The sequence below is a fragment of the Piliocolobus tephrosceles genome, chromosome 15 (genome assembly GCF_002776525.5).
Source record: "Piliocolobus tephrosceles isolate RC106 chromosome 15, ASM277652v3, whole genome shotgun sequence".
NCBI classification, from domain to species: domain Eukaryota; kingdom Metazoa; phylum Chordata; class Mammalia; order Primates; family Cercopithecidae; genus Piliocolobus; species Piliocolobus tephrosceles.
The window spans coordinates 6,799,226-6,811,878 of record NC_045448.1 but is presented as its reverse complement, the minus strand read 5'-3'; the positions used below and the strand labels follow the sequence as shown (position 1 = coordinate 6,811,878).

The 12,653-nt window shown below is 46.5% G+C and overlaps 1 protein-coding gene across 4 annotated transcripts in view; it reads right to left on the bottom strand.

The window, feature by feature from the left end:
• RNF144A (ring finger protein 144A) overlaps positions 1-12,653 on the bottom strand; it is a 154,698-nt gene that overhangs the window by 26,020 nt on the left and 116,025 nt on the right. For 2 of the 4 annotated variants that reach the window (XM_023198910.3, XM_023198912.3), the window contains one exon: positions 9,056-12,453. The exons of 1 other annotated variant lie outside the window; for it this stretch is intronic. In XM_023198910.3, coding sequence (XP_023054678.1) covers positions 12,322-12,453 — 132 coding nt within the window. In that variant the 3' untranslated portion in view covers positions 9,056-12,321. Of the gene's footprint in view, positions 1-9,055; positions 12,454-12,653 lie in introns of those variants that run through there. One more of the 4 variants, XM_023198903.3, reaches the window with a different exon arrangement.

Below are 12,653 nucleotides of genomic sequence, written 5' to 3'. Positions count from 1 at the left end.
ACCAGACCAGAGTGGAGGAGCCAGTGCAGAACATCTTCATCTGGAAGCCACACTACTGGGTTCAAGCGATTCTCCTGCCTCAGCCTCCCGAGTAGCTGGGATTACAGGCACCCGCCATCACACCCAGCTAATTTTTGTATTTTTAGTAGACACGAGCTTTCACCATGTTGGCCTGGCTTATCTCAAACTCCTGATCTCAGGTGATCCAACGGCCTTGGCCTCCCAAAGTACTGGGATTCATTCAGTCGAAAATGCATTCAATACCTAGTCTTCTCATTTGGTTGCACGTTGGAAACTGGACATGACTTTGAAGGAAGAACAGTTTGCCTTTCCCAGGAGATGAATTCACCAGTGAGTAGGACCTGGCTCCCTGTCCTCAGTTAGGGTCCTGATATGGTTTGGCTGTGTCCCCACCCAAATCTCACCTTGAATTACAACAATCCCCACATGTCAAGGGTGGTGCCAGGTGGAGATAATTGAATCATGGTGGCGGTTCAGCCACCGCACCTGCCCTCAACTGTCTTTTTACTGATGCTTGTTACTTTATACTCCACAGGCTGGGCATAGACCCCCATCTCCTCTTCCCTGCTCCTTTTGGCGGCTTCCTACATCATGTCCCGGCCCTCATCCTCTGCATCCGAGCTCCCCTACATGCAGCTACCGTGGCATAGGCAAATCCCACGTCTTACTGTGTCAGCACCAACCTTACCTTGAAATCCTCCAGCCTGGCTTAAACCTTAAAGAGTGGGTCCCGTCTGTCTCTTACCGCTCTTCCCCATCCGCCTGCTCCACCTCCAATCCCCTCACGCCTACTGGATCTCAGCTCTGTCCTGAAGGTTTGCCAGGCTCTCTTGGGGCATCTGTGGCTTTTCTCACACATGTGTGTTTGTGTGGTGGCATTCCCTCCCAATCTGTGCTCTGAGCAACCCCCTGCTCTGTCCATCCCCGACCCCAATTCTGTCTCCTCCAGGAATTTGCTCTGACTTCTCCTGCAGGGGGTGGAGCTCCTCTCTGCTACCACCTGTGGGGTGTGAATGTCACCTTCGGGCCTGCCCCACTAGACTGTGATGTCTCCATGCATTTGCATTGGTTTGTGTGGTGTGGTACCAAGCACTAGACTGTGATGTCTCCGTGCATTTGCGTTGGTTTGTGTGGTGTGGTACCAAGCCACTGATGAAGAAAAGGGAGGATCCAAATTTCAGTCCAATCCCTGCTGGGAACTAGCTTCAAGACTGCACCCGAAGCATTCTGCCTCACTGAGCTTCTCCTTGTTTATAAATATAGCTGGGTTCTGAGTGGTCCCGCCAGCACTGGGATGCCAGCACTTCCTCCCTTGGGAGCTCCTGTTCCCTTCGACATTCCCCTGCAATGCTGGTATACAGAGTCCTAAGACTTCCCCATGGAGGTCATGAGGGAGCTAAGAATCTGCTCATCTTTCAAAAGAGAGTTGCTCTACATTCCCTTAAAGGTATATGAGAGAATTTATGCTGCTGAAATATAGGCAACGGTGAAGAATTGGGATTTAACCACACAGGGAGCAGAAGGCTCTCAATGGTTTTTAACAGAAGCATCACAAGAGGGAAACAGATAATGCCCCAGGAACAGAATGGTGAGAGGGGAGGAGGCTGGGAGAAGCTATTTTAGGAGGCCCCAGGTGTGTCCACGAGAGACTGAAGAGGACCTGTATTAGTCTGTTCTCACTCTGCTAATAAAGACATACCCAAGGCTGAGGCATTTATAAAGAAAAAAGGTTTAATTGACTCACAGTTCCACACGGCTGGGGAAGGGCCCACAATCACGGCAGAAGGTGAAGGAAGAGCAAAGTCATGTCTTACTTGGCAGCAGGCAAGACAGCTTGTGTAGGGGAACTCCCATTTATAAAACCATAAGATCTCTTGAGACTTATTCACTACCACAAGAACAATATGGGGAAACCGCCACCATGATTCAATTATCTCCACCTGGCACCACCCTTGACATGTGGGGATTGTTGTAATTCAAGGTGAGATTTGGGTGGGGACACAGCCAAACCATATTAGGACCCTAACTGAGGACAGGGAGCCAGGTCCTACTCACTGGTGAATTCATCTCCTGGGAAAGGCAAACTGTTCTTCCTTCAAAGTCATGTCCAGTTTCCAACGTGCAACCAAATGAGAAGACTAGGTATTGAACGCATTTTTGACTGAAAAAGCCAGGGAGATTGTGCTTTTTCTTATGACTTTTATCACACATCCTGCCCCTGGCATTTCCAAAAGCCATTGCATTTGGACTGCTTTCCCTCCTAAGCCTGTGTTAGCCTTGCCTTCTGAGCTTCCCACAATACACATTTTTGCAGGTGCATTTGCTTGTATTTGCAAGACAGAAGCTCACTTTGTTGGAACTTTCTTTCCTCGGTCCCTCTTCATCATCTGCATCTCCTAAAAAACCTCATTTTTGTGTCTTTGAAAACTCAAATCGCTGAGCACAGTTGAATTTTTGTCCAACTTCATCCTGTGTGGATTCCAAGAGACTCATTTTTCGGGACTTTGCATGCCAGGTGGAATCAGCAAACAAAATCTCCAGAGGTTTTCTCTCCTGAGTGTGAATGATGTTACCTAATCAGCCATTTCTCATCCATTGCCCTTACCATTGATCAATAATTTATATACAGCCAATTTCACCTCATTCCTGGACTTTGTTATTTTGGAAGCATCATTTGCTCATTGAAGCAACATTTGTTGAGCACTGACTGTGCTCAGCCACTATGCAGTGTTTCTGAAAATGTGGTACTTTCATATCTCTGTTTCTCATCCCTTACCCTCCTCTGCCTAGAAGGTCAGCCCCTCCCGCAACAGCCCCGCTGAAAACTATTCAGCCTTCAACACTCAATTCAGAGGGTTCACTGTGCACAGGGACCCTCCCCAGGCCCTGCCTTCCCTCCAAGTACAGCCATTCATTCCTCCTCTGTGATCCTGTAGGGCCCCACAAACCCTCTCATAGGAGTGTAATTGTCTACACTGTAAATCCCATCACACCCTGAGCCCCAGGGAGAAGAGGTTCTAGGAGGCTTTGCATCTCTATCATTCTCAGTTGCCATGGGTTTCTGCAGAGTAGGTATCCAATGAAGAGCCTATGGCACCCAAGACAGCTGTGTTTTAGCTGCTGCCTATGAATTCATACTTGGCTTTAGGTGAAAGTGAATCTCTTCCAGAAGGTTGAGTAGACCTCACCAGCACTTACCGCTGCAGTTTTCAGTGTCAATTTAGCTCTTGGATTAATTCTATTTCAGATTGTGGAAATGTTAATTTCCAAGGTGACCGTTTCCTATGATGTACTTTGCTGCCATGGAAACATAGCTTAGAAAGGTCCCCATGCTGTGGTCACCCCCTAATTCCAAGCAAGGTGGCCCCTACTGCAGCCTAACACCCTTTCTGCAGGGAGTCTCCTCCGGGCACCGTTGGCCCATCCTTGCCCTTCACGTGGCTTTGGGTGTCTTACTGAACTCTGCCTGGGTGTGTTCCTACTGGCTGTGGGGTTGGGCCGGGCCCCATGGTCTGCTCATTGTTTGTTATAGGGCGAGACTCTTAATGATTCTGAGCCTTAATTTTATTGCCTATAAAGTGAGGAATTGTGACAATAATAGTTTACGTCCCAGGGTGGTTTTGATAATTAGTTTCTCCTGGCAACAAAATGTGGATCCAGGAAGTGCTGTGTTTGTCCTGCGATGGGCACCGTCTCCCACCTGATGCTGGTCCCCTGGAAGGTCCTTGTGTATGCAATTATCTGAAGGTGGCGATGAGCCATGTTTTGTCTGTAGTCTCTGAAATCATCTGAGATCGTATGAGTGTGCCTGAGAGCAACTATTTCCCCCTCAGGATTTCCTGAGCTCATTTTTCTCATTCGTCTTGCTGGCTTGAAAATAGACAGGACTGGGATTTTCTCCTGGGATGCGATCTTCAGAAGCAGGATTTAAACCATCCCAGGAACAGAAAGGAAACCACTCGGCATGGCTGAGAGAGTCTCTGGGTGCCAGTCAGGGTAAACCGCGAAGGGAAGAGGCCCAGGGAAGCCATGTGTGGTGGGCGGAACACTGGGTCCCTGAAGGGCAGACTTGGGTTCCCAGCTTCACCCGCCACTTATCCTTGGTGTCACTTGAAGCAAATGGGCCTCTCCAAGCCCCAGTGACATGAAGATAAGACTCGCAGCTTTGTGAGCATGAAACACAACCCATGGAAAGCAGTGAGCAAGTGCCTGGCTCAGAAGAGGTTTTCAGTTCAAAATAGGGATTTCTTCCAACTACAGTTGAGGCGTTTGCTTCTAGACTGTCTACACTTCCAGTTCAAGTGTTAAGGCTTTTTGGTAGCTGAACCATCCCAAGTGACTGGTTTGGCTGTGTCCCCACCCAAATCTCAACTTGAATTGTAGATCTCAGAATTCTCACACGTTGTGAGAGTGAACCAAGGGAAGGTAATTGAATCATGGGGTCGGTCTTTCCCACGCTATTCTCGTGATAGTGAGTAAGTCTCACGAGATCTGATGGTTTTATCAGGGCTTTCTGCTTTTGCTTCTTCCTCATTTTTCTCTTGCCACTGCCATATAAGAAGTGCCTTTCACCTCCCACCATGACTCTGAGGCCTCCCCCACCATGTGGAACTGTAAGTCCAATTAAGCCTCTTTCTCTTCCCAGTCTCGGATGTCTTAATCAGCAGCATGAAAACGGACTAATATGCTCCCCAAACTACAAATACACACATTCATATACATAGTCACACGCACAGACACATACACACACTCACACATGTACTTCACACAGGCTCTTGCACACACACACCCCGGCAGCAGAAGTTTAATTCCTTTACCTGACAAGCATTCAGTAAGTCACTACTATGTGTCCAATAACAGCAGGGGCTGAGGAGGCATATATGAAAACCTATTTACAATGTTAATTTCCTACATCCCTAGATAAAATGAACATGGAGTCCAACCGTCAGAAGCGTTTGAAAAGTGTTCCCTTTTGCATTTTGGGCTTTTCATAAAAGTTGTGATAAGCTGAGAAATTCTGAGAAGTGAGAAGAGACTCCCCCTTGTTGGATCTTTCTTATGCAGTGAAAAACACACCACATGTATTCACGTTCTGAATGAATTTTGTAAGTTGGTGAGAAAAAAATAAGAATAAATAAAAATATATTTTAAAAAGACCCAGACAGTTACCCAGGAGAACAAGTGAATGACTTTTGATACTGCAAATTCAGATTTTCCAATATGAAAATATTGACTCCATTTTTCTTTGCATTAACCACAGGCTGTGGCCCAACCACTTCCTTGCACCCCTGGGTAGCATGAGCCATGATGTGAGCTGTTCATTTCTCAGGTCCTACAAGGAAAACAGGAGGAAAGAGGGTCCTTCCGTGCTTGAAGCAGGAGTGCTGAGTGGGTATCCTTGTTGGGAGCCTCATCCACATTCACAGTGGAACTGCATGAGCAACTTAATATGTCACCAAAATGTACTCTATGTTTTACTTGTCATTTCCTCATTCATCCTCAGAAAAATCCTGTGCAGGACTTTTTATCCCAATGTTCAAACAGGAAACGGGTGCTCCCAGCCTGAGTCACATGTATGGGAAGTCACCCCCCTGTGATGTGGCTCCAGCCTTCCCTGGGTGTAGCAGCCACTGCAGCTGTCTTCACCCTGCTGCTCTGTGCCCCATTCGATGTTGGCTTCACCCAAAAATGCAAATCCTGGGTGACTTTAGCTACAGAAGAGCGAATAACAAACACCAAGTCGTGGGCAGCAATTGCTGTTTATAAATGGCTGAATTGCTCACTGGTATACACAGAGATGAGCTGAGCTGAGTAGTGGACACTGTCTTGTGGTCGAGCCACATCAGCCGTTATATTCTCTCATGTGCCTCCTGCACACAAGGTCAAGTTTAGAATAACCTTCCAGACAAGCACATGCTATCAAAGTCAGTGCCATTCCCACCCTCTATGCCCTGTAATTCGGGTTCCTCTAAGAGTCTTTCTTTAATGTTGATAAGACTCTTTGCTGGCAAATTTCTTTCTCAATTTTTAGAAACAAATGTATGTACCTATGTAGACAGGCAAATATGGATTTATTTTGCTTAAAAGTCATTGTTTTTTGGCAGTGTTTTCTGGAGGGCAGTTCCTACATCCCAGGTCTGCTGGAAGAATTGATGTGCAACCCAGCGTAGGGAAGGACTGCTTCTGGACCGCACCCGGAGGCAGCACCACCAGCAACGGAGCCCCGCCACCTGCTGTACCCGTCCACCTTCTCTGGTTGACCTCCCTGGGGCCAGACGGCCCACTCAGAGTCCGTGCTCCCTCCTATGGAGTTGAGCTGTGTTTCCCACAAAAAATGTTGAAGTCCTAACCCCCAGAACCTGTGAATATGACCTTGTTTGCAAATAGGGTCTTTGCAGATGATCATGTGAAGATGAGGTCATCAGGGCAGGCGCTAATCCAGTATGACTTTGCCCTTAGACGAAGGAGCCGTGTCCACAGGCGTGCACACAGGGAGAATGGTAGGAGAACCTGCAGGCAGAGACTGGGGGTGCATCTACCAGCCAACGAACACCCAGGACTGCCAGCAGTACCAGGAGGTTGCAGAGCGACACAGGCATCCTCCTTACCGCTCTCAGAAGAATCCCGCCCTGCAGATACCTGAACCTTCAGTTTCCAGCCTCCAGACCTGGGAGCCAGTAAAGCTCTGTTGTAACCCCCGGTGTGTGGTCCTTTGTGACAGCAGCCCTAGGACCCTAACTCAGTCCTCCCGTACAGCTTTTATAATGAAGGTCCGGTTCTTGAGTTCCACACACTGTGCCCCGAACAGGTCACACATTTGAGTAACTCTCCAACCCCGACATGCCAGTCGGACCAAACTCCGTGCGCTTGTTGAACTGGGCCCTTCCTTTGAACACACTTCTCAGTTCTGCTTGGCTAGTTCCTACTCGTCTGCAAGACCGAGCTCATACACGGCATCCTCTGGACAGCTTTCCCTGATCTTCAGGCCTGGCTGAAGGGCTGCGCTGTGTCCGCAAAGCCTGCTGAGCATGCATCTACCATTGAACTTATTACACCTTATGATAATTGATTGACTCATCTGTCAGCCCCCGGAGACTAAGAGCTCCTTGAGGGCAAATATATTGAGTCTTCAGTGCCCACCATGAATCACCGGTTAACAAAATCCACTCCCTTAATGTGTACCTGTAGATACAAGGAATGGATTTAAAATTTAAACACAGGACAAGGAAGCAATCGCCTATCCCAGTCTTTAGCATATGAATGCATGAGGTATAGATTCTCCTACAAGCTGGAGGGAGAGGAATGAAAATCAAGGTGAACCACCACATCTTCAGCTTATTATTATTTCTCCAACGAAATGAGAAGGATTCATATTTATTCCACTTTCTCCCCCCAGCAGGAAAAGGATGCCTCCTGATTTTCATGATGCATCCTGTAGAATGTGACAGGTCTGTAAGGCACTTGTCTCTGTGGTTGGAGGCAGAGCACCCTAAGTGGGGATGAGATGCTTCCTGATGCTGCAGTACCGGTTTAGCACCACAAGAGGGGGCCAAGAATGGCTGGACGGGTTGATTCACTCAACAAACCAAGTAATTTTGGCATCCAAGAGTTGAGAACATTCCTAAAACAGAAAATCTCAGAATACAAGAGCTGTTTTCCCAGTGATAGAAGATCCCTCCCCTGCCTCACCCTTTCTCCCTCCACCCCCAGTTCCCATATTGAATATTTTCAATCTTCAATAGGTTAAATATTGAAGATTGAAGATAGAATATTTTCCATCTTCAGGCCAGTAGTCAAATAAGCATCTACAAAAGACGGAGCCACGCAGGGTTTACAAAAATCACCTGTATTCCAGCCAAAATAGCTTTAAAAAGGAATCCCTGCTAAAGGGGGGGGGGGGGGGGGGGGACAAACTACATAAGACACAATACATTTAAAATATGTATTGAAATTACAAATCAAACTTTTTCCATATAATTCCAGAGTACAAAACACAACATTAAAAGGCATTCAAACAGCTCTTTTATACATCACAGTGTTAGTGGCACAAAATGAACTGACATTTCAAAAACACAAACCAAATCTGTTTTGATTTTGTTTCACCACCACTTGTCAAATACATAACGTATACATGTGCATGACTCACTCATGCATATTTTTACACAAGATTAAAATACACCCATAGTAAAGTGAGCAAAGAAGGAAAGAAAGGGCAGGCATGGGGCATGTAGCTACCCCTCGCTGAAGGCTCCGGAATTGTGGAAGACAGAATTGCACAAATCAAAGGAAGGGCGGAGACCCTGGGCTTTTTTAACATCAAGACGGCATGCTCTCCTAGTTGTGAAGCATTAGCAAATAGATTTTAATGCAGGCCCCTTTGTTCCTTTTGGTGTTTTTGGTAATGCCGGTCATAATCCCTTCATTTTGTCTATTTTCATAAGGGCTTAGGTTCATTATCAGAAATAAACAAGCTTTGGTATTTTTTAAAGAGAACTTCATGAAGCTTTACACATGCAAAATGTTTTCCCTTGATGATCTCCTTGTGATTTCTATATATACACAGGTGTGCTCACTAATAAATGAGAATCGGAGACACACGCACAAAGCCCATCCTGGATCCTTTCAATCCCCTAATTTTTAAAGACTACCAAGAAAAAATTTTCTCTTCTAAATTTGTAAAATGACTTCTAACTTCTGCAATATAAATGAAAACAATAAACTCATCTTGAAGTAAGTTTTGCATCTCTGATAGTCCCTCCCATGGGCCCTGTGTTCTGATCAGGAACTGGCATGCACCCTAAACTGGTTTTATGGAATAATACGTCGTCAAGATCATTTGTTCCCCTTTAAGAAAATAGGCCAGGTGCGGTGGCTCAGGCCTGTAATCTCAGCACTTTGAGAGGCCGAGGTGGGCGGATCACCTGAGGTCAGGAGTTTGAGACTAGCCTGGCCAACATGGTGAAACGACGTCTTTACTGAAAATACAAAAGTTAGCTGGGCGAGGTGGCAGGCGCCTGTAATCCCATCTACCCGGGAGGCGGAGGTTGCAGTGAGCCGAGATCATGCCACTGCACTCCAGGGGAATAAGAGTGAAACTCCATCTAAAAAAAAAAAAAAGAAAGAAAGAAAGAAAATGCCAGAGGTGGCAGATGTTGGTTCCTCTATCCACAGCTACTCCTGTGAGTTGAGGAGGAAGAACTAATTTGGACAGTTATTCCTGCAATCCAATGCTTTATCTCAGATCCTAATCAGTCTCTGCTATGTGGATATCGATGGTGACTGCATCTTTGCAAGGTGCTGGCCTCCTGGGAGGGGCAAACTCATCTGGCTACGGACGACACAGCAGAGCCAGACCAAGAGATCAGGCACGTCCAGCAAAAGCTCCAAATGTGGGCAGTTACTCAAGGGCCTCAGATAAGCCACAGGTTCACTGGCCACCCCACCTGGGCGAGAGTACAGCAGCCGTGGTTGTCTAAGGGCCTTCGCCCCTTACTCCCCAGGATTAAAGGCCTCTTAGTGAGCACATGCCATGTGCTTCCAGGGCTTTGCAGTGAACGCCATCTGTAAGCGTGAATGCCATTTTTCAACGGAGACAAATGATGCCACTTCACAGGAATAAGTCCATCCACTCAACGCAGAACCCCCAGGTGTTACTGGGCGGTGATGGCAAGACCACAGTCCAAACCCAGGGCCATCTGCCCGTGTGCTATTTACATTTTCCATCAAGCAGGGTTAATACTGTATTCCCATGAAAGATGAGTCTGGCATTCCTTACCAAAACAGAAGGAAATGCGAGTTTATGTATCTCAGAGTGGTCTTGCTGGTATTTATCTAGGAAATGGACAATTTTAATGTTGTAACTAGATCAAAATGAGCAAACTGAGGCATGCTTCATACAAAAAGTCAGAGCCAGTAGGTGCTAATGCAGCTGCCCCTAGCTGGCCCCAGAATCTCTGTGGTCCCATCTGGGTTGAATTACGTGCTCGTGAAACACATCAGAGGTGAAGGCACGAGGATGGCTGGGCTACAGATGTGCATGACTGGGCCAGAGACTCCTCCAAGAGGACAGCCTGTCCCTCTAGAAATAAGGTCATCTGAGCTCTAGCCCTGGGGATGCAGACTTTCCAAAGGCTCTGACTCTCATCCCAAGGATGGGGGTGCTACTGTGTGGGCTCATGCGATGGGCAGCAGCAATTTCAGGCAGGAAGGACAAGCATATGGTGGACACTGGGCCACAGGCCTCCCATGTGTGCTGGGCATTTTAAAGGGCAGTGGCTGGAGAGCTGCATCTACATATCACAGGCTGAGGGCTCAAGCCCAGCCAACTCCTGCATGGAGTTGCCACCCACCTCCAGAAAAGCCATTCTACCAGTAGACACCATCACAGCACCGCAAACTACAGAGAGCCACAGTCCAGGTTTCATCCAGAAAGGGAGTCACAGGCATGTTCTTATTGAGTTACTAAACTTATAAATCGCAATTACAAGGAGAGCGTTTTGAATGTAATTTTGACACAGAGGGATTTTCTAAATGGCTTCAGTTTCACAAGGAAAATCAACATGAGAGGTGAAGAGTGAGGTGATGCTGTTTCTTCTAACGAATTCAATGTTAGGAAATAAGAAATAAATCTCCAACCAGGGAAGGTAAACTAGGACCTGAGACTGATACTCAAATGCAGAAGTCAAACACACACAAAGCAGCATTTTAAAAATGTGCTTGTGATGAGCAAATAACTGAGATAAAAGGATTTTGTTTTTGTTTTACTTCTTTATAGAATGTTTAACAAGATTTTTTAAATCCCACTGCAATATATCTATAATATTTGCCTGTTATTTTTAGAAGTTTTCAGTTCAATGCAGTTTGCTTTGTAAAAGCACCTGTGGCTTTTAGAAGTAAATTCTCTTTAAAGAATACACTTTCTCCACTTTTCAAAGTCAGCCGGTGGAGTAATGTGTGTGAAATGTATAATGTGGAGTAATGGTGGAGTAATGTGTAACTTCTCCTTATTCATCCCTGCATCCTGCTGCCAGGGAAATGGTCACAGACAGCCCCGTAAAAGATCAAGTGGTAAAGTCCCCACAGTAAAACTAAGTGAAATGGGAGGTTCTTTTCCCCAACAAGAGCAAAACGGTTAGCAACAGGACTTGGAACTGTGTAAGATATATGATTTCTCAAAATGACTAGAGCATTTTAAAAATGTGAAAATCTGGCAGGCTCTTCCTTAGCCCCCAGAGTTCTCCAGCCTCTGCCAAGAGGCCCTACCCCTGCGGATCAATAAGGCTGCTTTCTTCTTACTGTCTACCTGAAGACGTAGGCCAGAGGCCAGGCAGGAACAATTTGGAGGAGAGCCATTTCCGAGCAAAGCAGTTGGACTGAATACAATAAAAGGCGTTTTCTGCTACCTGGGAGAGAAGGGATGAGACCCATGAGCTGAGCTGAATCACCAAAGAGAGAAAACAACAAAAGGCAAATCTAATGGAGATGAGATGTTCCTCTAAACATGTCAATATTATCAAGGAAATGCAACAAGATAGGAACCACATTTATAACAGTACATAGCTTACAGCGTTCAAAAAGTTATTACAGCAAGTTTCAAGAAAAACACAAAGAGTGCATAAGGCTTTCTAAATCTCCTGAAAAGTCGTTTTAACTATAACTTCTTAAAATGCACATTTCAAGAAAGGCATAGGATGGTTTATATGCACCTTGTTGATTTTCACTACTCAGTTGGAAAAAAAAATACCTTCTAAAAAGGATTTTACTAAATGCCATTAGTCATAAAAACAGTTGTCATAAACAGAGTGCTTTTCTCAAGCTGGAATAATCAGATTCTGTCTGAAGAGAGTCACAATCCTTAAAAGACTTCTCCAACAACATGGAGCCATCTAGAAGCCAAGGAACAGAAAGTCTCTCAGGCCATCCCCAGACATGCCTAGTCTACCACAGAGAGGAAGCTGCAGAAAGTCTCTTAGGCCATCCCCAGACATGCCTAGTCTACCACAGAGAGCAAGCCGCCTGGTGCGCTTCTCACAGCACCTCCCTGTCATCTGCAGAGATTGATCTGTGGGGATGTGCCCTACCCACACCTGCCTCCCCCTCCCACACCTAGGTGACCACACCTGGGGCCTCAGCGAACGTTGTGACATAGGTCCCTGAAATCACGGCATCCAGCCTGACACTGTGAAGCTCAATGGGGCACATAAGGCAAGAAAGATGTTTAGTGAGAGGGGGACGGTGGGGAGGGTTGGGGGAGAGCCACACTTCCCGGAGGCAGGGATTTGTTCCAGCATCGTGCTTCCTCTAGGTGGGTAACGGGTCGTCATCACCTTTACTGCACTTGCACTTGCAGCAAAGTACAAAGGGAGTGGCCAGGAGCAGGAAAGGCGAGGCCACCAAGAGCAGGAGCCCAAATCCAGCAAAAATGCCCACGACCTGGAAGAAGGAAACAAAGGGGTAGAGGTAAGGAGGGCTGGCCTGTAGGTTCCAGAGCTAATGTGTAAACCACACAACCACCTACCTATCCATCCATCCATCCATCCATCCATCCATCCATCCACCCATCCATCTACCCATCCATCCATCTACCCATCTAGCCATCATCTACCCATTCATCCATTAACCATCATCCATCT